The 25,532-nt window shown below is 67.5% G+C and overlaps 1 protein-coding gene across 3 annotated transcripts; it reads right to left on the reverse strand.

Annotated features, from left to right (window-relative positions):
- Positions 1 to 3,989: 3,989 nt before the first annotated feature.
- Positions 3,990 to 25,492, reverse strand: UBE2F (ubiquitin conjugating enzyme E2 F (putative)). Of its 3 annotated transcripts, none has more exons than XM_036022647.1 (10): positions 25,348 to 25,492; positions 21,675 to 21,804; positions 18,987 to 19,016; positions 15,133 to 15,198; positions 11,975 to 12,042; positions 10,207 to 10,277; positions 8,588 to 8,645; positions 6,771 to 6,803; positions 5,573 to 5,635; positions 3,990 to 4,695 (listed from the first exon to the last, which is right to left on the reverse strand). In XM_036022647.1, exons 2-10 carry the CDS (start codon positions 21,790 to 21,792, stop codon positions 4,645 to 4,647), a joined length of 558 nt encoding a protein of 185 aa, XP_035878540.1. In that variant the 5' UTR covers positions 21,793 to 21,804; positions 25,348 to 25,492; the 3' UTR covers positions 3,990 to 4,644. The 3 variants fall into 3 exon arrangements, with proteins under 3 accessions (XP_035878540.1, XP_028365858.1, XP_035878541.1); XM_028510057.2 differs by having other exon boundaries at positions 21,675 to 21,808; positions 25,357 to 25,491; XM_036022648.1 differs by lacking the exon at positions 18,987 to 19,016 and having other exon boundaries at positions 21,675 to 21,808; positions 25,357 to 25,491.
- Positions 25,493 to 25,532: the final 40 nt, after the last annotated feature.

Raw genomic sequence — 25,532 nt, forward strand, 5'->3', positions numbered from 1 at the left:
CAATCCCGGCGCTCCAGCGGACCAGCCTCTGGGCTGGGACAAGGTGGAATGTTGATTGGCTACACGAGGTCAGGTGACGGTCCTGGGGCGGGGCGTGGCCCCGGTCCCCGGGAGCGGGCGGGAAACCCAGGTGGCGCAGTGTCTCCCGCTCCTCACCCTCCAGCGCCCTGCGTGGGCCCGCCGACAGGGCGAGGAGGCGGCACCCGAGCCGCGGGCGGCGTGGACCGGGGTGGGGACGGGGTGGACATCCTGGGGGCCGTGTGGGCGGGGTGGGGGCGGCGTGGGCGGGGCGGCCCGCGGGATTCGCCTGCCCCGCAGGACCGCGCGCCCGGAGCCGGGCCGCGTGCGGAGGCCGGCGGGCCACGCTTCTGCGTCCTCGGGTCTGCGGCCTCCTGGAACCCGCGCCCGGGGCTCCGGCGGGAGGGCCCTCGGCACAGTGGCTCTAGCGGAATTAGGACTCATTCCCTGCGGCCGCGTGGGAGGAGCCCGGTCGCCGCGAGGCAGCAGGAGCCCTGCGCCGCGGGCGTGGGCCGCGGGGAGGGCAGATTCGGGAGAGGTCTGGGGGTGACGCGGCCACGGGCAGAGCTGAGTGTGCGGCGGGAGGACAGTGAGGGGCTAGGGGGCGCGGCGCGCTTCCTTCTCCTGGGCGGGAAGGAGCCCAGGACGGGGGAGGGGCACGGGCTGAGTGTTGGGTGTGCTGTGGGTGAGAGTCAGGTGGACGCGTCCAACACCCGTGGGTCCAGCCGGTCGCCCCGTGAAGGGGACGAGAGGGCCGAAGTCCGGGCTCCCGGCCGCTGACGCAGCGGTGAACTGGCCGCCCCTGGCGGAACCGCCTCTAAGCGAGCGCCGGGCGCGGGCCAGGCTCTGCCCTGAGCTCCGTCCGCGAGTTCAGACCGGTCTCGGGGACGCGGTCCGTGGAGCCGCTGACACCCCCCTTTTCGTATGCGAGGAAATGGAGGCCCAGAAAGGCGACTGGCGCAACTGCAGAGGGGTCGCGATGGAGCTTGAATTTGACCTCAGGAATACTTTGTCAAGAAATTGCATTTTAATCGGCTTTTCGGGGACTTGCTCAAGCTTATCTCCGGCGGGGTCCAGAAGTTGTCCTTTCCAGCCCTGCAAGATTTTTTTAAAAAGATTTTATTTATTTTCAGAGGGGAAGGGAGGGAGAGAGGGACAGAAACATCCATGTGTGGTTGCCTCTTGCAAGCGGCCCACCAGGGACCCGGCCTGCAACGCTGGCACATGCCCTAGACTGGGAATGGAGCTGGCGACCTTTGGTTCTCAGGTCGTCGCTCCGTCCGCTGAGCCATGCCAGGCAGGGCCACGTGTCTACGTTCTTGATTTCCTTTCATTCTTGCTTGCAGTGAGCTCATTGCCTGACAAATGCACCCAATCGGAAAGGACATGCCACAATTCAAGGGAGCTGAGGCACAGGAGCTCGGGGCGGTCACAAGGGAAGGAGAGGGAAGGATGAAGGGATGTCCAGGTGCAGGGCACCGTGTGACGTGCCTGTGAGAAGACAGGAGGCACTGACAAGTTTAACAAATTTCAGGAGAGCCAGGGGTGGGGGGGAGGGGGCGGTGGTGCAAGTCAGGGAAGGACTGGGATGGGAGGGAGTGGAGGACAGTCACCTCTTCCAAAGGTTGAGGGAGGAAGGAGCCACCGGGGGGGGGGGGGGGGGCCGGGAGGAGGGCTGAGCCAGGAGCACAGAGGGTGTGTAGGGCAGTGAAACGCCTGTGTGACACCACGGGGGGACACACGCCATGCTCTTGTGAGTTCTTCACGTCTAGTGAAAAGCCACACAACGCACAGCCCCCAGAGACAGCCCCCATGTCCACCGAGAACTTCAGGTGATAGTGACGTGTCAGAGGGGGTTCCTCAGTTGTGGCAAATGCCACGTTAGTGGGGTGTCGATAGCGGGGGAGGGTGTACCTGTGAGGGGCGGGGCATAGTTGCCACTCAGTGTTGCACGAACCTAAAACCACTCTTAAAAAGTCTATTAAAACATTCAACAGCTGGCTTGAACAGGATAGGCGTAGCTGAAGGGTGCACCAGGGAGCCAGATGCTGGAACATAGGAATTCTGCTAGTTCAGAAGTGTAAAGAAATGAAAAATGCAGAAAAAAGTCTGTCTATTCAGTGGTTTTCAGCTGGGACTGGTCCCCCGCCCAGTCCCGCCCCGGGAGACACCGGGCCCTGCCCGGAGACAATTTTGGTGGTCGTAACTGTGTGTGTGTGTATGTGGGGTGCTTCTGGAGTCCAGTGAGCAGAGGCGATGGACGCCTCTCAGCACCTGCAACACACAGGACAGCCCCCACGACGGGACGTTTAGCCACGCCGCAGTGACGGTGTGGTGCCACGTTGCCACCTGTTGAGAAACGTGTTCAGCGCCAGCCTGCTGGAGCGGCGTCCGCTCTCGTCCATGTGAGAAAGGGCTGCGTTCTGCCTCCATCTTTGGTGTTTCCCCCGGATGCGGACCCCTCTGCTGTGTTCACCGTGGTTACGCTTCCACCCTGTTGCCATTTCATTTAGCTTTATTCACTGAAAGCCTGCTGGGTGTGACTTCTTTTTCCACAGTATTTTTTTCACAGGCCCGTAGACTCAGTCAAGCAAGGCAAACTTCGGGGCTGGCGGCAGGTGGCTGGTGGCAGGTGGGCGCCAGTGTGCGCAGCCTCCGGGAGGGGCCTGTGGGAGCACGCACGCCCCTGGTGTGCCGCGCCCCTGCCACGCCACGTTCTGTAGCCCGTTGTGATAACCGAGTCCGTTATTGCAGGGGGGCGGGGTCAGGCAGGAAGCTGCAGGGGCAGACCCCCCGCCGGCGCCCACAGCGCCTGGGAGAAGTGGGGACACCTTAGGAAGTGTCCGGCTGCCTGTGAGAGGCGGCTCCATGGGAACTGAACCCTGAAAGGGGCCCAAAGAAGGAAGCTGGGTGTCCGTGGAGAGCGGACCTTGTCACACCTGGCGCGGAAGTGCTGCTTCAAGGGCAGGGGCTGCCGGGGTGGCCAGGGGCCCGGTCACAGTCCAGCGAGGGGCAGTGGAGGGCGTGGCAGGCAGGGGACTGGTGGGTCCTGTTGGAGCCCCCTCCCCCAGCAAGGTGGGGAGGACCGAGGAGGCCAGTGCTGGGGCTGGTCTGGGTTGACCTATGCATGCTCAGGTTTTCCTCCAGCCCGCTGCTCTTCCTGTGTCCACTGGTCCGTCCCCTGCCACCGGACCAGTCTGGCAGGGGACATGGCGACCCAGCAAGTCACTGGGCTCCACCGTCTCCTGCTCCATCGGGTCCCCAGGGACAGGTGTCTGTCCCCAGACTCGGACTGAGGCGGAGGCCCCTGGGGAACGGGAACAAAGCCCTCCCTGCACGTGTCATGGGTCATAAGTGGGGAGTGGGTGGCTCCAGTGACAACTGTGTCAGCTACGAGGCCTCTGCCTGGCCCGGGGGATGGGGACCCTGCTTTCTCTGCTCAGGCGCCACCCCCAGGTCCAGTGGCACAATCCCCGATGGCAAACAGGAAGCATGGCCCATGTCCCCCCGCTGACCTGAGGACGATGACGTCACAATCAGAGACTGCTATAAATCAGGAGTGGACACCGGCCTGGCAGACTGGGGGCCAGAGGTCGGGAGGAGGTCAGGCGGAAGGGTGTCGGGCAGGCAGGGGTGAGACCATTCGGACGTTTATTTGCACCACAGGTCCGGGGCCTCCTCTGCGCACACGGTCTGGCCGCGCTCTGGCCCCGCCCTCCGCAGCCGGCGCCGCAGCGGACTCAGCAGGCCGCGGGGGCGGTCTCCGCGGCGTCAGACAGCGACTCTTCCGGGGTGCACCCTGTCCCCGGGACCGAGGGCCCAAGGGCCAGCTCCCCCCCTTGAGCTCCAAGCCCCCCAGACCTAGCTCCCGGGGCTCTCAGAGCCTCGCCCCGTCTGGACCCGAAAGCAAGAGCTGGTTTTTCAAAGCCAAGTCCCCGCTGCACGCGGACAGAAGGGAGAGTGTGTCTGTGTCTTTCACTTCCTCTGTATTTCTCTTCAACAGCTGCTCGACCCACATCTCTCTGTCTGCTCTACACAATGACAATACGAACTAAAGAAGGATAGAAAAAAATAATTAAAGCATTAAATTGTACAAATTACAAATCTGTTCCAAAATATACTTACATTAAATAAAGCACGCGTTTCAGTAAGAGATCTACAGTGAAGGACTGACTGCATTCCGGGACGCTCCGGGCACCGGGGCCGGCCCCCACTCGTGAAGGGGCTAAGGGACTGTGCAACCAATCACAGTTTGCGCGGGCTGCCGGCCCACCTGCCGACTACACGGGCACGTGGTTAGTCGCTGTGCAGGGAGGCGACTGGGGACAGGGCAGAAGCAAGCTCTCCTTGGGTTCTGAGTCACTGGACTGTCCCGAGCCCCGCCTCGGCCGGTGCGGCGCGGGCTCGCAGAGGTGGACAGGTGGCGGGGAGCAGACACGTTTCCTTGCTGTATGCGGGTGGAGCTCTCCGTCTACAGGGGGCAGTCGTGAGGGGGCTCCTCCGGGGCAGGGCACAGCGCGGGACCGCAGAGCCAGCAGGGCCGAGGGAGCACGGGGATCGGGGGGCCCGGGGGGCCCGGGAGCCGGGGGGACCCTCTCGCACAGTCCGTGCCCACAGGCCGCCCCGTCATCTGGCGTACCGCTTGATGTAGTCTTCCACTTTATTCCGGAAGTCCTCCTGTGGGGGACAGGAGCCAGTGAGTGGGGGCGACTGCCTCGCCAGGGACCGGTCTGAGCACCCGAGTCAAGGACCCACTGAGAGTCCGGCCACCCGCCTCCAGCAGTGGAGGTGGCGGGACAACTAGAGACCCACGGAGCTGGTGCCACTCTGTGCCAGGTGCGCCTGTGACACACTGCCGGGGGGAGGGTGTCCCAAACAGCAGCTCCGAGCAGAGGGGTCCCGAGGCCCCTCGTCCTGCAGAAGGGGGCGTGTGGCCCACAGATGGGGTTGCGGTCGGGATGCCCGCACCTGCGGGTGGGGCTGCACTCAGAGACCCCCAGGGCCCCAGACCCACGGCCGGGCCGGGCTGTGCGGACGCACAGACCAGCCCCCACCGGACAGGCGCTCTCGTGGGGCTGCCACCACAGCTCCTGGGCACCGGCAGTGCCGCCAGCTCCCAAGGCGCCGCAGCCACGGCTCGCTGGATGCCCATCGCAGGCCCTGCCCCGGGACCAGCGGGGCCCGCTTGGTCTCACTGCCCTTTGCTCCCCCCCCCCCAGGACAGAGCCCAGAGTGCGAGCCCCCAACGCCGCTCGGGGAGACACCGGCCCTGCAGCCAGGCCTCGGGCTCCAGTCCTGGGCCCCACCTCTTCCCGCCGAGTCTCTCGGCCACAGACCAGGACTAAGGAGAGACCCCCCGCCGGAGCCGTCAGGGCAGCCACCCGCTCTGGGGGCCCCACAGGGTCACCGCCACGGCGGCTGCTGCCTTCCCCAGTGCCCCCTCCCAGGGCCTCCCCACCGGCTGTGCCCGGCCCCCCGCTCCGCACGCGTCCGACCCACGGGCGGCAGCCGTCCCCCCCAACGCCCCCGCCGGGACTGCCCGCCTTGGGCTCACCTTGTCCCTCAGGTGGTGCTCCGCAGCCTCAATGTTCAGGGGGTCGTCGAAGTTCAGGAGGTCCTGCAGAGGGAAGCTCCGCGTGAGCAAGGGAGAGGACCCAGGTTCCTGCCGTGCCGAGTCCTGTCTCGGGGACCGGCAGCGGGGGCACCCCCTCACCCCAGGTGAGGTGGGGCTCCCCGACGGGAGACGCCGAGCTGCGCCTTTTCACCACGAAGGCTGGCGCCCAGCTGGAAGGGGCACGGGTCCCGCTCATGTGTGACTGCGTGCCGTCTGGTGAGAATGGAGGGCCCGCAGCCACACGCATCCCTCAGGCTGCCGGCGGCTGGAGAGTGCACCGCCGCTCACCTCGCGCTCCCCGAATGAGAGCCCCGTCCCCCTCTTCCCTCCCAGACAGCCAGTCCTCCCCCCGCACCCCGAGACCAGCAGCTCCGCCTCCGCCCGCCTGCGGCGCCCACTCCGGCCTGCAGCTCGGACGCGCGCTGCTCCCCAGGACCTGCTGCTCCCCAGGACCTCGCTCGGGGACAGGGCCCCAGGCCAGGCGGCCCCGCCCTCAGGGGCACCGGCCCCTTTCTACCTAACCAGGGTCGGAGGGGGGAGGGGGTGTGATGGGTTTCTGGAAGGTTCTGCCGTGGTGGCGGACGACCACGACAGTGTGGCCCTGTGGTTCTCTGGCCTGTGACAAAGGGGCCTGACGGCCAGGCGGTCAGTGCCACGCCCAGGCCCCGCAGAAGCAACACCGCTTGCACCTCGACCGCAGGGCTAAGACCAGCAGGACCTCCCCAGACCCGGGGCCGGACCGCAGGGCTGGTGTGCTGCTCGGGCTCCGGGCGCCGACCGCCGACACCGGGTCAGAAGGCAAAGGGGGCGGGGACGCGGAGTCTGACTTTCAGGCTCTGCTGTTTCTCGTTCCGCTGAAGACGAGAACAAGAACCCCGTGGCCTCTGAGGCCAGGGTGGGGACAGCCCCCTGAGGGTGGCCGGGGCTGCCCTGTGAGCCCTCTGTGGCCAGAGGGGCCGCCGCCCGGTGTGCAGGCTGATGCCCCACCCCAGCCGCCTCAGGGACCCCGCCCCCCAAACGGTGCGGTAGGACAGGGGCGGCAGGCGGGGTGCTGTCTGATTCCCGTTTGCCCCGAGGGGGAGGTCTAGCCCCCGCCAGCGGGGGGCAAGGGGAGCTGGCCTTCGGTCAGAACACTCACCGTGAACAGGGAGTTCAGTCCCCACACGACGTCCTGGAACGAGAGAGGAAAACCGGTCTTAGACGCTGGGCACTCCGTCCCCCGCCCCGGCGGGCAGCGTGGGCCGGGCCTGTCAGAGTCCCCGTCAACAGGCCGCTTCCCCAGGACAGTGACTGGAACAGCTCCTCCCAAGACAGCCAGGCCCTGGGAAAGGCGGAAGGGGCACCCCTGGGCGCGCTGGTGGGCGCCTGCACAGGGCCGCTGCCACCGCTGCACAGCGTCCAGATGTCTCGGAGTGGCCTCTCGCACCGACTCTGTCTTTTGGGCCCCGGTCGCTCTCGGTGATTGTGGGTGAGCTCGTCACCCCGGTCCTCTCGCTCTCGTTGCTCCAAAACTCCAGGGAGACCAACGCTTTCTCAAAACTCAAAGGTCGGAGACCGTGGTCAAAAAGACACGGAGGCGGCCTGCCCTCTGGGCTGACGGACGGACCCGTCAGGCCCTCCTCGCCTCCTCTGCCCAGGCGCCTGCCCCCTCGGGCTGCCCTCGTGCTCACTCACACGCGGCTCAGTGCGGCCGCCTGTCCCTCGTCCCCCTGCAGCCCGCACCCCCGCCTCCCGGTGCGCGCCAGGCCGGGCCTCGGCTGGGGGAGCGCCCCTCTAGGGCAGCGGAGCTCCCACAGGCACCTCCCTGGTCTCGGCGGGGCTGCCGCGTGCAGCCCTCCCCCGAGGGTGGGGGCAGACAAGGTCAGGCTGCTGCGGGGGGCACTCAGAGTGCGGGGCCCAGGCCTGCCCGCCGGCTCAGGCTCACCCCTGGGGCCCGAGGGGCAGTGCCAGCACCTTCTGGTGCACGTGGCGCAGGCCCAGGCTGGGGCCGCGTCTACAGCCCACGCTCGGCCGCGCCCGGGGGGACCGCCACTGCTCTCGGCGGGGGGGGGGGGGGCAGGGAAGCCGGCACACGCGCTGGGTCGGCCAGTTCTCAGAGCGTCACCCACACGCTGGCCGGACACCCAGACCCTTTCCCAGGACCTGCCAGGACGGCTGGCCTCACGGGGCGGGGGGGGACAGTCAGCCACCGCGGGGGAAGGCCTGGCCCAGACGACCACGCTCCTGTGCGGAGCCGGGGCCGGCAGAGTGGCGGCTGGGAACACGGCTGCCCGAGCCCCGCTGGGGTGAGCACTCTGCTGGGCCGCGTCCCCCCGACACAAGACAGGACACAGGGGGCGACCGTCGGGAACCGGCTCCCTGGTCAGAAGCGGTGCCAGTCGGGTGGCTGCTCCCCGCTGAGCGCACACGAGCCGCGAGCGTGACTGCTTCTAGGGCGGGGCTCAGGCCACACGGAGGGACCTAGGGGTGTTCCCCGGACACCGCTGCCGCTGCCGAGGAGCCTCGGGGGAGGGGCACGGCTGGGGCCCCCGTGGGCACCGTGACGTGAGCCCCTGGAGGCAGCTCAAGCCTGCGCTGGGGAAGCCCGTGGGGCCATTGACTCAGTCCCCGAGGCTCCCCTGCCAGCCCCTCCCCTGGGGAGGGCCCTCCCCGCCAGGCATGGCTGGCTGCCGTCCGGCACATTGAGAAGCCACACACAGAAGTCACACCTAGCCCTCCTCTCCCTGCACCCCCCCCCCAAAGCCCCCGCACCTTTAAGGGTGAGACAAGCGTAAAAGGCTGGGGTTGGGGGTGGGCACAGAGAACAGGAACGGCCGATCGTATGCAGCTGGGACAGGGCCAAGCTGCACCCGGCCACCTGCGTGCACGGGGCACAGGACACGGCTGCCCTGCCGGGGGCTGGGTCCTGAGGGAGGGGCCCTGGGACAGGCCGTGGTCACCGGCAGCGTGCCCTACCTTCAACGTCCTCGTGGGGGCCCAGCCAGTGCCGTCGATCGAGTGTTCCCGCAGTAAACTGGAACAGACGGGGAGCGGGGCGGTCAGCGGGGAGCCAGGGGTCGGCACGGGCCCGGGCGGCTCCGCAGCCCTGCAGTCTCCTGTCCTGCCGCGGGAGGCCTCTCGCCCGTGAGGCCCGGCCCATGCCCGAGGCTGACCTCCTGGGACCTCGGTCACGGGCACAGTGTCCAGTCCCGCCCGGACGGGAGGGTCTGGGGGGGCACAGCGTGCTGGGGACGCTGCAGGACGTGTGTGGACGTGACGGTGAGGCAGCGACGGCAACGACAGTGGGAACGAAGGGCAGCCGGAGCTTCCCGCTCGGTGTCCCCTCGACCCTGACCTCACCGCACCCCTCACCCCCAAGGGCAGTGCCTGCGTCCCTCTGGCCTTCGGGGCAGCTCCCACGAGGGCACCTGGCGCCCACTGTGACGGCCGTCTCTACAAAAAGGCTCCAGAGGGGACACTGAGGGTGACGGCAGACGGACCCATGACTGTGGTGCGGACGGTGCTCGCCGCGGGTGGAAATGGGCCATTCGGGGAAGGTCACGCACGGGCGTGCCCTGGGAGGCCCCCGTGCCCCTCCCACCGACCGCAGACGCGCAGTGCACCCTCCCACCCTCCTGCCCGACAGCCTCGCCACACCGCGAGGCGTTTATCACAAGTTTCCTTCCGGTGGAGACGAGCTGGGCTCTGCTGAACTCCACATGCCATCGCCCAGCGGCGCCCCCACCCCTGCCCGTCCGCCGCCGTGCCATGCCCGAGGGTCCGCGGCGCCGCCCTCCCTCTTCACGCTGCCCCGCAGGGAGCCGCCCTCACCAGCGCCGTAACCCAGCTGCCCGCGCTTCGGCTTTCGTGTTTGCGTGTCTCCAGCCCTGACCTATCGATGCCTGTCCCCTGCGGCTCCGGCGGCGGAAGCAGGGCAGCGTCTGCCCAACGCCCGTCCAGCCTCGCTAACATCGATTTCTCGGGAGACAGAGAAGGCGACGGGGTGGGGGAGGGGGGAACGGGGGATCCTGCCCTGGACTGGGCTCTGCACGAGGACGGGGGTGCAAGCAAGGGGCACGCCCGGGACAGGCTGCGGCGGGAGACGCCAGCCTCGTCACCTGGAGCGGAGGGAGGCCGCCTGCAGAGTCTCAGCACTTTCAGAACACACTTCCAAGGGCAGTGCCCTGGGACAGGCGTCCGGCTACGGCTGTGCTGACAACTACGGAGGCTGGGCTGCCACGGGGGGAGGCGGCGTGTGCCAAAGCGCGGGGGGGGCAGGCCGCACACGGCCCCCCGGATGAACGGGGCGCGGTGCTGGAGCAGAACCGACAGGAGGAGGTTTTCTCCCGGATGTCACGAGCGGCATTTCCCCTCGTAGCCGGAATCGGCCACGGGGAGGGGCCCGAGGGCGAGCACCCGGGGCAGGCGGCAGCTGCACAGACCCTGTGCGACCCTGGCCAGCAGAGGGTGCAGGAGGCCGCGGCCAGGTGCCCAGTGCGGCTCAGAGCCCCAGGGTGGCCTCCCGCCCCGCCGCACCCGGCCAGGACTCCCGCTCGGTGCACACGCGTGGGGAGGACAGCAAGGAGGGGTCTCACCTCAGACATATCTCCCCCGTCTCTGTGATGTTGGGGTGCCAGATCCGGGTCAAGCACTTCACTTTGGGAGGCTGCAATGCAGAGAGAGGGGTCCAGAGCACGTCACAGCCCCACCACGGGCCCCACCACGGGCCCCACCCGGCCCCTTGCCCCCTGTTGGACACAGGCTGGTGTCACCCACGTGGGACAGTGCTGTCACCCAGCACCCACAGGGGCTAGTCTCGCTGGTAAAGCCTGTCTCGCCCTTACACAGCCCTTGACAAGCCCCGGGCCGACGTGCGCACGGGCTGTGAGGGCACCTGAGGCTCTGCCCCTGCCGTCCCCCTCCCCGGCCAGGAGCCCACGGCTGCCCCTGCGCTGAGCCGCTGACTCAGAGGCCAGGTCCCCGCCGCCGCACGTTTACGGGCCTCCCGTGCCACCAGGACGGGCGGCACCGAGTCGGCGCCTGTCCTCACGCACGCCTGCAGGACGGGACTCCCCAGACCAGGCCAGATGGAGGGGCCGCTGGCCGGAGCCCCTCCCCCCCAGCAACGGCAGGGCTGCCCCCAGCCCTGGACCTGAGGCCGGCCTCCTTGGCTCAGCCACCAGACACGTCACCTCCCAGATGTTCAGGACCAGCCCCTGGTCACAGAGGGGTGTTTTCCGAGTTTGTCACCTGGCATTAGTCGGCATTTATGATGTTGGCCTCAGGTGTAGAGGAGATTTAAAAAATGCCTGTCATCAAATCTGTGTCCTGATGCCGACCCGGAGAGTGTCTCATCCCCCCCTGCCCCCCGTCACCTCCCCCGCCCCCATCACCCTCCCAGCTCCGGCTCCCACTCGCTGCAGCCAACGCACTCTCTCAGCTTCCTGACCGCAACGCCCCAGACGCCATGGGACTCCGACTGGCTCCCCTCCCCCCCGTGCGGGTGTGGGCGTCCAGGGACTACGGACTCAGGTCCAGGGCGAGTGTCAGTCAGTCCAACATGCTCTGGTTTGTGTTTCGACAAATAAATGGGGACGAACTTGACAGAACGCAGGAGCAGCCCGCACAGCTGGAGAGGCCTGCGGGCTGAAGGGGGGTGAGAGGGGGTGCAGCCTGCAGCCCCGGCTCAGCTCCAGGAGGGACGGCTCCGTCCCTCCCTCCCTTCCTCCCAGGGGGCCCGTGGGGCTCACCCACGCCGACCCAGAGGCCCCCGGGGCACCGGCCAGACGCCCCGCCCGCCGGAGGCTGGCCCACATGGGGCGGCCCCAGCTCCATGTCCCCCCCCCCCCAGCTGAACTGGCCCGCCGCTGCCTAAAGAGTTCCCGGAAACCAGTTTCCTATCACTGGTCACTGCTGTCTGCTTCCTCCCACCGTCAGTGTTTCGTGACCATTGTCAGCACGCTCTCTCACTTCCCCACCCGGTCGGGAAGTTCCTGAAAGCAAAGACGGGGTGGGCTTGCCCTTGGCGGATCACCACCCAGGGGTCCCTGAGGGATCGCCGTGCAGCTATGGGTTTAAATGACTCGAGGCCGGAAGCGACAAGACACCACTTCTTCCCAAAATTCTGAGCACGCGCTCCGGGTGCCTCTGGAACCCTGGCGACTCGGCGGGAACGAGCTCCTGCTTTATGTGAAGCTCCGCTCCCTTCGGTGCCGCAGCCTCACGGGACCCTCGCGGACTCCCCAGCAGGCTCCCCCCTCCCCGCGTCCCCCCGCCCAGGCGGGGCGCAGACCGCCCGCAGCCCTCGCAGGTGTGTGGGCTCGCGCGGCGACTCTCGACGGCACTCGGCCGCAGGCTACTCACCACCATGTTGTAGGCGTCGGGGACTTCCGTCTCAAACTGAAACTTTCCGCCCTGGTAGTAACCCTCATCTGGCAAAACACACAGAACAAGACAAAACAAACCCTTGACGTTAAAAAATAAAAAGGAGAGGAAGGCAGACGCCGAGTTAGGGTGCGGCGGGTACGGAGAACTCGGCGTTCGCGAGGGCACCCCAGGGCATCCCCGCCGGGCCACCCGAGCCCGCCCCATGCACTTCCATGATCACTCACTCACCAGCTGGGGCGCGCTTTAAAACAAGTGACATGTAAAAACTTACAGAACATTCGTGACAATCGATACATTTAAAAACATATTTAAACACACATAAATGTACAAGACTTAGGATGTGGCTGTAGAATTCCCTGATCAAAAATTGTTATACACGTCCAATCGATAAATAGATGTTATTAAGAGTTAAAAAAACCGTATCTAATAAAAGACTCATATCCAGCTGCATAAACTTTGCAACTAACACGGACAAGCAGCACAGCCTCTCAGTGGATGAAGGCAGAGCGGCCCCGGGACAGGGACGGCAGCCAGGCAAGAGCGCACGGCAGCCCGGGCCGCCTGAGGGAGGTGCCCGAGAGAGAGGGGCCCGCCGGGGCGGCCGGGCGGGAGGGGCCTGACAGAGCGGTTGGTGGCCGGGACGTGGGAAGGGGGTTCTCCCCCATGGTGGCTGGGACGGGCACTGGCCCCCCCGTGGGAAGGCGGTCGGGCAGGGATCTGTGCAGCCGGCTGTCCCTCACCCGGGACCCAGAGACCGCGGGGCCAGAAGAAGTGACCCCGTGCACCCGGACACGGGCCTGTCCTCCGAGGTCCACCGCAGGCCATGTGTAACACGCCCATGTGGGACCACAAAGGCCAGCTGCTGGCAGACACACAGACTGGCACATACACAGAAGATAACTCATCCACAAAGAGATCCGACGTGTTGTCCTGGCTGGTGTGGCTCAGTGGACTGTGCGCTGCCCTGCGAACCCAAGGGTCGCCGGTTCAATTCCCCGTCAGGGCACGTGCCTGGGTTGTGGGCCAGGTCCCCAGTAGGGGGCGCATGAGAGGCAACCACACATTGATGTTTCTCTCTCTCTCTGTCCCCTTCCCTTCCCCTCTCTAAAAACAAAACAATAAAATCTTTAAAAAACCAGTTAAACATGTATCTTTCTTACGAGCAGAGATCTCACTCTTCAGTGGAGCGGAAGAGAAATGAGAAGAGGGCGACGCTACAGACGGTAAGAGGACGCCAACGGCAGACCCTCCGAACAGCCGAAGCCGGAGCGAGTTCCCGGGTCCACCCGTGCAGACATGAGCGACGACGGCCCATCCACACGGCCAATGCGGAGGAACGAACGCCTGACCCTCATAGGTCATGTATGAGTTTAAGCACACGTTACACGCCAAGAAGCCAGAAACAGACTACGTAAGCATGTGAGACACACAGGGTTCTCTTACACACGACATGAGCGTGCAAGACCCCACTGACGTGCAGGCCCAGAGCTGGCGGACCTGACTCGTGGACCCAGCGGCCAGGAAGGACTTCGGGGCGGGCCGTGGGGGCCGAGGGGGCCATTGCACAGCAGCAGAAGGCGGCTCCGGGAGCTCAGACACGCACGGCCCCGCCAGGCCACCCCGGGGCCCGCGTTCCTCAGCCTCGTTAGGCCATGCAGGTCCCATCGGCACACGTCACTGCCTGTAACTTTATACCTCAGCAAGTACACTCGAAAAGGGAGAGCTGCAATTACGTGGCCGTTTAGTGAGTGTCTTCACGCCCACAGCCCGGTGCCTGGCTGCCTGCGGGACGCCGGGGGCCGGTGGGGCCGCCACGGCGCCCTGGTGGGGTCCCGAGACCCCCCTCGCCCCCCGAGGCTCCAGGGCAGACCCCAGTTAGTGCTTAGGGTCTCGCTTCGGTTGGTTTTGTTTCACTTGCTGGTGGTTTTCTTGTTTTATCAGCTGTCGCGAAGACTTATTTTTTCTCCTAAATCCATTTCCTGCCCCCCAATTCCAGCTCCGCCCCTCCCCTGAGGAGCACACGCCCACGCGTGAAGGCCAGTGCTCAGACGCACAAAACTGAACACGCCACCGACCGTGAACAGGACTGCGCTGCCAGAGCCCGGGGTGAGCGGGGAACTTCAAACGCAGGGCCGCCCCGCTGGCACACACTCATACTCTCACACGCACACGCACACGCACGCACACCCCCACTTGGAGACCGCTCCGTGAGCAGAGAGCCGGCCTCTTCACCTCAGCGACCCCCAGGAGCACCCGAACCGGTGCCCACAGCTCATCGTGGGACAGCAAGTGTGCCCGGCGCCCCTCAGGAGAGCCAGCAGCACGGGCGATGGGTTTCGGGGTGGCAGCTGAGCATGGTGACCATTTCTGCCGCTGGTCAACGTGTGGGCTCAGTGTCACCTGCTGGAAGCCTGCGTCCTTTCACTCTTGCATCAGCTGGTGACGCCGGAGTCTGCTCCTCACCCCTCTCCACCCCCAAAAGAAAACAACACCTCCCCCCACCCCCCAACACTCCCCTCCCCTCCAGCGAGCTCCCTCCGTGCTCCCTGCCACCCCCCGCTGCCCAGGGCACCCCGCTCACTGCCCGAGGGAGGGGGGCACGGGTGCAGTGTGGAGAATGGCAGGAGCCCTACCCCCCCCCCCGGGTGGGCCGGGGAGCGGCACTGTATCCCGCTGGGGCCCGTGGAGTGGAGCCACCGATCAGTCCTAACCACGACGGCCGGCGATCCGTGGCATCCGCCTGTGCGCTCACACGCCATCTCCGCCATCTCCACAAAGGTCCTGGGAGACAGGTCCTGTTCTGTCCCCACTGTGCGGCCCACACAACCCCGGCCACACGGCTGCTCCTTGAGGGGCCCAGGGGACGCCAGGGCACACGGCTCAGTGCCCGCCGGCAGCCTGTCCTGCTCGCGGGGCCACCGGGCCGCCCTGGTGTGTCCCCAGTCAGTGGAGGGAAGGACGCAGATTCCCGTCACTGGGCTTTACTCGACCACGAAGCACAAATCCTGTCTCCACACGGGGAGGTCACGACTGCGGTAACTTCCAAACAGTCGAGGTCACGGGTTTGGGCGGCCTCTCACACGCGCGGCGTAAAAGTCGCTGTGACGCTCGAGCGCGCGAGACAAGCACGTTACCTGGGGTCACGGTCAGCTGGAAGCAGTGCAGCTGGTTCGGGTCGGGGAAGTGCACTTGGCACGTACCTGCAAGACAAACGGCAGGTCAGGGGGGTCGCAGAGCCGGCAGCAGCGCCCCACAAGGCCCCCCAGCCCCCACAGCCGGGGGCGCCGGACCCCCGCCTGCCCGTCTGATGGCGACCAGGCCTCCTCGGTCTCCTGGGACAGCCCTTCCCGCTGATTTCCAAACGGGGACCCTCTCTTCCCTTTAGACGGCCGCCAGCAGCAGAGATCTCCCCATTCACCCCAAGAACCGTGCTCCGCACCTCGAAAGAACAAACCCCACCTCAGGGAGGGCAGGGTACACGGAGGGAGGCTGCCACGCGGGGAGAAGCAGGAAGAGCCCGGGCCACTCTCCGGGTCTGCGCCCCTCGCCCCACTGCGACTGCCCTTAAAAAGGATGCGCAGTCGGCCAGGCCGGCTCACACCCAGCGTTTTCTGTGACATTAAAAAAACCTGTCCTCGCAATCCGACGGGTAGCTCGACTTGCTCCCTCGGTGGCCCGACGGCCCCAACTGTGCCAGCCGCGTCGCTTGGCAGAGGCCTGAGCACATGTGCATGGACCCCCGGGGCGGGGGGGGAGGCCCCTGGCCAGGGGCGCAGCCGGGCAAGCGGGCCGCGACCCGCGCCTGCCTCCCTCGCGCGAACGAGAGGGAGAGGGGTCGACACCGGCAGAACGTGGGCAGGCCGCAGGAGGAACCGTCCGAGCTCCGTGAACACAGCCCCGGCTGTGCGGAGTTCCCCGGGCGCCTGCCGCGTCTCACAAGTCCCACTGGAGAGTCCCGGCTGGTGCTCCGACAGGATGCGTCTCCGCCCACAGCAGGGCGGTTCCGACGCGGACCCGGAGACGGCCTTAGTGGCCCCGGTCCGGAGTCCTCAATCACCGTCAAGGAGCATGCCTGAGGGACCCAGGGACAGAGCCGGCGGGGGCGGGATGAAGAATGGGGGGTGGGTGGGTGGGGCGGGGGAAGTGGTAGCGGGAAAACGGAGACAACTGTGCTTGAGCAACAATTCAAAAAATTAAAAATAAATGAAACAAAGTCCTCAACCATCAGAGGTGACACCAAGGTGCAGAGGTTCCGAGAGAAGGAAGTCTGGTTCCCCATGGGAACCCTGGCTCAGGCCCCTGCCCTCCAGGCCCCGCCCCCTGCGGCCCCGCCTCCTGCCACCCCACTGCGGCCCGTGCCAGGCGCAGCCCTAAGGACAATGCGGCGTTGCTGGCGGCCCCTTTTAACCGGCCCCCCAGAAAACCGCTGCGGGATGAGAGCAGGCGGGTCTGAGGGGCCGCACGGCCACTGCCCCTGTTTCGGGAACGGGGAAGACAGGGGCCGCGAGCCCCAGGCTCCGCCCCACCGCACGGCGGACCTGCGCACGGACCTGCGCGCGGAGCAGTTGGACTGGGCTTCATTTCCGTCTTTGGGTGCAAAGACAAATGCCGCAGTTTCGGTGAAATGCACGTGACGAGAACGTGACAAGGGCACACACGCGCGAGGCTGGCACCGCCCACCGGTTTGGACTCGGAGCGGCCACCACTGTTGGACGGAAGGAGCTGGTGTAAGCCAGCCCCTCCAACGCACAACGGCTCACCGAGAATGCGGAGCAGCCGAGGCGGACCACAGAACAATAAAACTACTGAAAACCACCCCACATCTCAAAGGTCACAGAAGTCAGGGCTGTGGCACCGTCGGTGGAACGTCCCAGTCAGGCTGTTGTTTCAGTTCCACGCAGGGGCCTGGCTGACACGCGGAACCCAGCGCGTCCTCTGCGGAGGGAGGGCACGGGCGCCAGTACCGCGCGCGTCCGCCTGAAAGAGGGTGCTGTGGGGAGACGCGAGGAGGAGCCGCGCGGCAGGGGCGCTGCGCTGCCCCCCCCCCCCGCCCCCCGGCCGAACCGAAGGCGCTCTCGCTCCCTGCCAACAGGGAGGCCGCCACAAACACGCGGGCACGAGGTCCCCACGGGCTCCGACCAGCGACGCCGCAGCACTGCCCCCTGGACCTCTGCTGTTTCAATCGCCCTGACAAGCGTTTCAGAGGGATCGCCGAACGGACCGTGACGACCGCCTCGGAGGCCCGTTTCCCCTCTCAAGGAGCGAGCCGCATGCTTGGGGGAAGCGGGGCTCCTCTGCGCGGATAGTCTGGGCCCCCCGACGCCCGCACTGTGAGTGGGGCGCGGGCGGGAGAAGAGGAGGAGAGGAGAGGCGGGTAGCTCGTGGTCTTCTTAATGCGCCGCTCCCACCGAGGGCTACGGTATCTCGTTAAACCTGAGGTGTTCAGTTAGATGTGGGGTTGGAAGCCAATCATAAAGATTCGTTGTTTTCCACCCACGTTTTTAGAAAAAGCTGAGGCTACACTCTGGGTTCAGAGCCCGCCACGCCGGGGAGACCCGCAGCTGAGGACAGAAGGAGCTGTGCGTGGGGGGAGGTGTCTGGGTCCTCGGGGGGCCTGGCGCCGTGCGTGTTGGGGGGAGAAAAGAGACGCACCGCCTCACTTCTGTGCTCCAAAAATGTCCCGACGCGCACACACGTTAAAGACCAGGGACAGGGAGAGGAGAGCACAGTGAACCGCCCCCGGGTTCCGTGCTCTGCCAGCCCTGACCTGTCCGGCCCACCCAAGCACACGGTCACTGGCCGGTCTGTCCTCCCGGGACACTCTGAAGCAACGTGTCTGCAGGCACCTCAGGGGTGGCAGGAGAACCCCCCCCCCCCCACCGGGAGTGCCCAGGCGCTCCCTTCTGGCTCTGACCAGCAGGACACTTGGAGGTCAAGGAACCCAACGGCTTTCAAGGCATTTTTGACTGCGACCCACAACGAGGAACGTTTCATATAAAAATGCCTTAGAAATGAAGAGCAATAGGTGCTTACCTCGGAGACCGCCGCCACGCCCACTCAGGGATGGCGGCCCACGGCCACCTTTCTGGCCTCCGGAGGCCACGGAAGTGCCCCCCACCCCCCACCGCATCAGAGGGCCTGTGGCAGGCTTCACCGGACTAGGGGGCCCGAGTGTGAAATATTCCACCCACACCACGAACATCCTCAGCCTCAGAATGATTTTTTTCAGAGCGCGGTGAGAAAAAGTTCTAATTCAAACAAGCGTTCAGACGGCTGGAGCTTTCAGACTCCGACGGCCCTAAACAGTGGCACTGGGCCTGAGTCCCCGCCCAGGGCCGGAGAGCAAGCCAGCTCTCCGTCAGCGTCTCAGCAGGAGGGGGGCACAGGAGGGGGCCGTTGTCTGTCTTACGCACAAGGATCGATGCGAACAAGCACCTTCTAGGCCAAGAAGGTCTACCATCACCAGAAAAACTGGGACTGCCCCCCTCGGTCCACAGACCTCCCCCTGCAGAGGGGGTGGGGGGGGGGGGGCGAGAGGGCACCTTGCCAGCGCGGCCTCGCCAGCACGGCCCCGCCGCAGGAAGGCTGCGGGCACGTGCAGGGCTGACGGCTCCTCTCGGCCTGACCAGGGCCTTGGACACCGCGGGCCCCCGCCCGCCGACATCAGACCACACTCTGCCCAGACTGGCACGGCTCAGCGGTGGAGCGTCACCCAGCGAAGCGAAAGGTCGCCGGTGCAAGGCCAGGTCAGGGCACCGGCCTGGGCTGCGGCTCGGTCCCAGCCGGGGCACCCTCGGGAGTCAGCCGGAGTGTGTTTCTCTCTCACAGCGATGTCTCCACCCCCCGCCCCCATCTAAAGACAAACAAACAAACAAATCTCGCCAACACACATGAAACACAGGCTCCTGGCTGCGCGCCGTCATTGGACGCACAGGCTTGCCCATGCGGCGTCTCACGGCGCCGGTGCCGGGCGGGGTGCTGTACTTACAGGGCAAGTTAGCTTCGAGCTCCGCGACCTCTGCAGAGGCAAAGAGACAGGTGTCAGCGTTAGCCAGGTCCCCACAAAAAATCACCAGCTCCAGCCCTGGCTGGGCCCCGCCCCCACCCTCACGCCGAGCCCCCGACACGGCCCTTCCCCCCAGCCAGAGGGCCTCCCAGCAGCACCTGCAGGGTGAAGGCACGGAGCGCTCGAGGCCCCTCTGCACTCCGGGGGGGCCAAGGCCGAGACCCTGCACACCTGCCCGGCCCCTGCAGCAGAGCCTGGCCCCGAGGGCACGGAGCCCCTGGCCTCACACCCCGAGCTCCAGCCAGAACAGATGGGGTGGACGAGAGCCCTCCTCTGTCCCCCACAGACAGCACTGCCCCACGGGGCTAGTCAGCACACTGAGGGGCCATGCGGTTTCCTGGGCTGCTCTGCTGCCATTCAACCCTCTGCAAGCAAAGGTCACTGGGGCCAGCCGCCTCAGCCCCTGGTTAGCCACGCTCCTCCTCCTCTCCCGGCAAGGCCCCGGCTTTTCAAACACGCCCTGCAGTGCGTGGCCCGGGCTGCGCCTGCTGCACATGGCACCGAGGCGAGGGGCCGTGCACGGAACCCCGCCCCACACGGTTCCTGCTGAACCCCCACCCCCACCCCCCACGGTGCGACGCTATCGGGAGCTGGGGCACTGGGGCCACTGCGGACTCATTCCCTCCACTGCCCGACCCTGCACCGCGGCCCTCCGCTCTGAGTGCACGGACACAGCCGCCCACTTTCCCAGTGACCCCCCACCCCAGAGGGACCTCCTCGGGGGAGCCGGAGCCGGCGCCGGCCCGGGACCGCAGTCCTGACCGGAGCTGTCTTGCTGAACTCGGACCCCCTACTCTTCTCAGAGTTCCCAGGGGGGAGCTTCTGCCGTCAGCACCCCTCCCGGGCCTCACGGCGCCCTCGTCAGCCAGGGGGCCGCCAGCACAACCGGCTGAGCAGAGGAGCCCTCCAGGAGCAGGCCGGACAAGCCTCAGCCCTCAGGAGCCCCCCGCAGGGCCCCCCCAGCCCTCTCCCCACCCTCCCCACCCGCCCAAACCACCCCCCACTCAGCCAGCCTGGCCAGCCGCCCCCGAGGCAGATGGAGTGAGCGGGCCCACAGGGTGTGTGTCTCCCTGAGCCCCGATGCCCACCAGCGCCCGGGAGGGTGGGGATGGCGGCCGAAACCCGGGGCCCTGAACCTCTCCTTGAGTGGTCTCCCGAGCTCAGAGCACCTGACGCCGCCTGCCCTACAGCAGGGGCAGCGTCCAGCTAGGCGAGCCCCAGTGGGCTCCGAGGGCTGCGTGGAGCCCCTGGGGAACCCCGGGGCAGGGCCCGGGGCACGCAGGAGCCCCTCTCTGCATCCACACTCCCGCTCTGCCCCTCCGTCTCTGGGTGCCAGGCCCGGCCCACTCTCCACCCGAGACCGCCCTGCGGCACTACAGCGGCCTCCTGGCAGGCGTCCCACCCTCCGAGTGAGCCCAGCCACTACACGGCCCACCCGCCCACCCAGCATGGCTTAGCAACAGTCTCCCAGGCCAGGGGCCTGGCTGGGGGAGCCCAGGGCACAGGAGCTGCATGACTGTGACAGGGACACGATCAAGAGCCCGGGACTGGCTCCCTCCCGGCCCCCTGCCGCAGGGCTGGACCCTCCTCGCGCTACCTCCCCGGGCCCTGGGCACCCTCCGCCAGGCCCTTCCAGGCTGTGCCGGCCCCCGGGCTCCTCTGCGGGCGGAACCCCTGGGCCAGCCCCCGGGAAGGAGACTCAGGTCCCAGAGGGCCCAGCCAGACCACACAGGGTGAGGCTGCACGTGTGCTGTGCTCCTTGGGCCGCCGGGTGGGGCTGGCTGGAGCGGACCGGCACGGGGCGTGGAGGGAGGAGAATGGGTGCACCCCGGACGGAAGCCTCCCCGTCCCCACTTGTCGTTCCCAAGCCCAGCACTGCAATTTCTGTGGGGGCCCAGCACGGTGCCCCCGGGTGTCAGGACATCATGGGCTGGTGCCCCGGTGTCTGCCTAGGAGACCACGGACGGGGCAGTCCTGATGTACCAGTCCTGACACGCCACCTGACCCCTATGTGCGTCCGGCTCCTCCTTACACGTCAGCAGAGACGTGTCCAAGCCCGGGCCCCTTCGAGGCGGACGGTGTCTTCCCCACCCCTGCAGCCCGCGGGGCCCCGGGGAGCTGCCTTCGCACCCTCGAGCTGACGTCTGTGCCAGGCCGCAGCTCCACACACGTGTGCACACACGGGCGCCCCCACTCACACGTGCAGCCCACCCCCCGTCTCCGAGGACCGCGGCTCCAGGGTGCCCTGCTGCGGCCGGCCCTCCTCAGGTGCTAACGTGACGCGAGGAGAAGGGTCCTCAGACCTCCCCAAGCCCCACTCCCAGGGGCTGAGCCATCGAAGGAAAGAAGACCCTCTGCCACCGGCCAGAAGGTGGCAGCAGAGAGCAGAGCCACAGGCCCCAGACCCCCACCCGCACGCTGGCAGCCCTGGGGTTGGGGAGATGCAGTCCCCAACGCCCTCTCCTCGAGGCCAGCGCCCCCGCTGTCCGCAGTAAGCGAGGACCCTCTAAAATCCGTGCCCACAGGCATTCGCACTCAGCCAGAGGCTGCTTCCTGCCCCAACAGAGCCCCCTGTCCCCGGAGGGGGGGGCGGGGGGCCAGCGGCCTCACCTTTGACGAGCAGCCTGTCCCTCACAGACACCCTCCGAGTGGGGTCGGAGGCGGTGGCCGACGCCCGGGACCCCTTGAGACCGTCGTCCCGCTTCAGCTTGCTCGCCAGCGTCAGCATCGCGGCCGCCTTCTCCCTGGAAGACATTCGGGCGCCGTGAGGGGCGGCCCAGACGCCGGCGACACGGGGGCGCGTGGCCTGGGCCCATCGCAGGGAGCAGGGAGCGTGGGCCGCCTCTGCACCACCCCCGGGAAGTGCAGTGTTCTCCAGCGTGAGGTACGGCCGGCAAAGGGGGCGCCCCGGGGTTAGCCCTCCCTGGATGCCAGGCCCCCGGGCGGCAGGGACAGGGCCCCGCGGAGCTCGCGGCCGAGGGGAGCCTCCGATGACAGGCTCCGCGTGGGCTCGCAGTGAGCTTCCCCCGGCTGCCTGGGGGGAGGGCTGGAGAACCCCCCTCCCGGCCGGCCCAGCGGTCCGCCCTGTCCTGCGGGCCTGCACCGCTGCCGCACAAGCCGCTGCCCGCCCTCGCCCGCTGGGCGTGGCTGCAGGAGGACTCGGAGCGCCCTGTGACTGGGGACAGAAACCGGTCGCCAGCCCGGCACGTCCAGAATTCTCTCTGTTGCAGTGACACCGGCTCCTCTCAATACCGCCCTGCTCCTTGTGACAAGAGAGCGCCCCAGAGCTCCCAGAGGAGAGCCTGGCCCAAGCACCGGGCGTTCCGTCCGAGGCCGAGGGCTTGAAAGCCAGAACACACAGGCGCCCCCTCCCAGGTCCTCACACGGCCCCCCCGAAGACTTCGGGATTTCGTGTCCACCGTCTGCACCGAGAAAACCACACAGCACGTCTCCTGAGTCACTCACGGCCCCAGCAGACACACCCTGTCACGTGCATGTGCACACGCACGCACACACGTGCGCGTGCACACGCACACGCTCGTCCCCCAGAGAACCCCTGGCCGCCGTGCTGCCGGAGGCAGTTCCGCGGCACAGCGGGGCCCGCCAGCTGTGAGCTCGCAGGTCTGGGCGGGGCTTGTCCCCCACCTGCGCCCTTCTTACGGATGTACGTACACCCCGGGGCCCGGGACGGGCTGCTCTGGGACACTCGGCTGCCGGGAGCCGTCAGCACAGGAGCGAGAGCTTCCCTCCTGCAGACAACAGGAGCCGGGCTCCCTGTGCAGGGCAGGGTCTCGGGGCACGTGCCCGCGTGCCCGCGCCCCCGCGCCGACCGGAGGTGGGCAGTGTGGTGCCCTTCGGCTACGTCTGGCCCAGCTGACCGGCGGCAAAACACGCCCACACCAGTGCCTGGTTCCCACCCACTGCGCCAGCTCTCAGCGGGCCACGTGGGGGCCCAGGCCACACCCACGGGCACACCGTCTCCCGGGTTTGCTGAGGGACAGGGCTCCTGGGTCCATCTGTGAAATAATCTCACAAGGGGGGACTGGGAGTGGGTGCGGAATGAGGACCACCTGTGGGGATGCAGAGCCCCCCCAAACACCCAGTCGGGGACCCGTAGGCACATCAGGGACACAAGGCAGCGGCCGCCACCCAGCCAAGTCCACTGCCAGGCACCCCGGTGAGCGCCCAGTCCCACCGATGGGCCGGCTCGTTTTATCCTCCGGCTGACCTTGGCAATGAAATGTGGTGTAAAAACAGAGAAAGCACAGCGTGTACAGGGGTCAGCAGGCAGCGCGCTAGGGACGCCACGCCGAAGAGCCCCGCAGAGGCGCACGGCCAGGCCACACCCAGCGAGGGAGCCCCTCGGAGGGCCCCGGCCAGGCTCGCCCGCACAAGAGGGGCTCGCCCCGGACACTCTCCTGGGTCGCTGCCCCGGGGGACTCCACTTTGCTCCTCTGTGACTCCGCCGCCCCCACCGAACTCCTCCCTGGGGGCCCAGGGGGTCCACACTCAGTTCCTCCTCGATGCCTGGATGCCTGGCGGTCTTCAGGCCCCCAGTCCAGGAGGGAACACGCTGGGCACCGAGGGTGCACGGTGCACGGGCAGGTAACACAGAACGTGGCGCGGACGTCCTTCCTGCCAGTCCGTCCTTCCTGCCAGTCTGGGAAATCAGGTGTGCAGGGGCTGCCCACTTCCCCATGGCCTGTATCTTCCCTGGGACCGAATCTGGGAACACAGCCACACGGATGCTAAATTAACTCTAAACAGAGATCTGAAGACAAGTGATTATCCAAACTTCCAGGAGGACCCCCGAGCAGCCACAGCGGACTCAGAACGCCCCTTTCCTTCTTTACTGAACATTGCACTCCGACCCCGGCGGTGTTTGCAGAAACGGACCAGCGCTGAGCGCGCTCAGTCTGGGGCCCCACAAGTGGCGCCCGCCCCTGAGGTTCCTCCTCCCACCGGAGGTGCTTTCAGACGGCCCCAAGCAGGACCTGGGCTGCCGCCCACCGGCGTCACCACGCGGGAAGGTTTCTCCGCCCGGCCCTGCACAGAGACCACGCCAGTCTGCTCGCGGTGGGGAGCTCCTGCTGCACACTCACTTCCTCCTGCCTGCAGAGCCCTGACCTGAGTGTGAAGGTGGAACTGCGTGCAGGTCACGGGGGGACGGCCAGCTTCCCCAGCCGACGCCGCCCAGGTCTGGACACCACAAAGCCCACAACTGCCCACCTCCAGCAGAGCCAGGGCCCGGGAACCTCCCGCCGGGCCGGGAGTCCTGCTGGTTGGCTGTCGCACCTGTGGAGCCCGCCCCTTCCGGCACAGCCTGCTACCTGAACGGCAGGTGTGGCTGGGTGCAGGTCCCCCAGACCCACAGCAGCCTGCCAGCCAGGGACTGTCTCTCAGCGCCTCTCCCGCCTGCACCCTCCGCCGCCCCCCGCCTTCCTCCGGCCAGAAATCCTCTGCACTGGGCGGCCGGCCTGTGCCTTGTCCCCCAACACCACCCAGCTCGTTTCTGGAAGCTTCTGCCCGATGCGATACGCAGGCCTGGCGGGTCCTCCTTCCGTCCACCACCTCATTCCCCTCCTTGCCCAGGAGGAACGCACTCCTATCCAGGTCCCAGGTCCCCCGAGAAGCCTTCCCCGGCCCCCGCAGTGCGCCCAGCCCCGCGCCGGCGCGGGGGGAATGCGGACCGGGCGGGCCCGGCCCCTCCGGTACCAGCTGAGGAAACCGAGCCCCGCGGAGGGCAGGGCCACGCCCAAGACGACACGCCCGCCGAACCGGGTCTGGAATCGGGTCCGGCTGGGCCGATCGTCCCAAGATGTCCTCCTCGTCCTCTCCTCCGCCCCCGGCAACAGCTTCCCAGCCGCCGCGGCCGCCCCCGGGGGTGGGGCGGCTGCCTGGCCTGACTGCCACGGCGGTCGCCGGCGGACTGCCCGCGTCCGAGCCCCGCTCCCTCCGCCACGTCGGGCCGATGACCTTGGTCCGGCGCTCCGTTTCCCCTGGACAATGCGACCAGCAGCAGCCCCGCGGCGGCGGGCGCGGGCCAGCCAGGCCGTCTGCGTGCCCCGCACGGCCGGGGCTCGAGCGGCGGCGCCTCCAGCCCGGCCAGCGCCCCGGCCCGGGCCTTCCAGCCCCGCCGCCCCGCCCGGCCGGCCGAGAGCAGCCGCGCGGCCTGAGGCGGCCCCGGCGCCTCCCGCCCTCCGGCCCGCCCGGTGCACCGGCGCCGCGGGAGCCGCGCCGCCCGGGGGCCCGCCGTCACCCCGCGCCCGCCCGGGGGCCGCGCGCTCCTCACCTGGACACCCCGAGACAGGCGAGGCGGGCCCGGCGCCCAACACCATGACCCGCCGGCCGGCGACGGCGAGACGCGGCCCCTCACAGCCGCACCGGCTCCGGGCGGCGGGACCGGAAGTGGCTGGGCGGAGACTCGGCCACTCTTTAGCCTGCGGCTGCGGGAACGGTAGCGGGCTC

This window comes from Phyllostomus discolor, chromosome 4 (assembly GCF_004126475.2).
Source record: "Phyllostomus discolor isolate MPI-MPIP mPhyDis1 chromosome 4, mPhyDis1.pri.v3, whole genome shotgun sequence".
NCBI lineage: Eukaryota > Metazoa > Chordata > Mammalia > Chiroptera > Phyllostomidae > Phyllostomus > Phyllostomus discolor.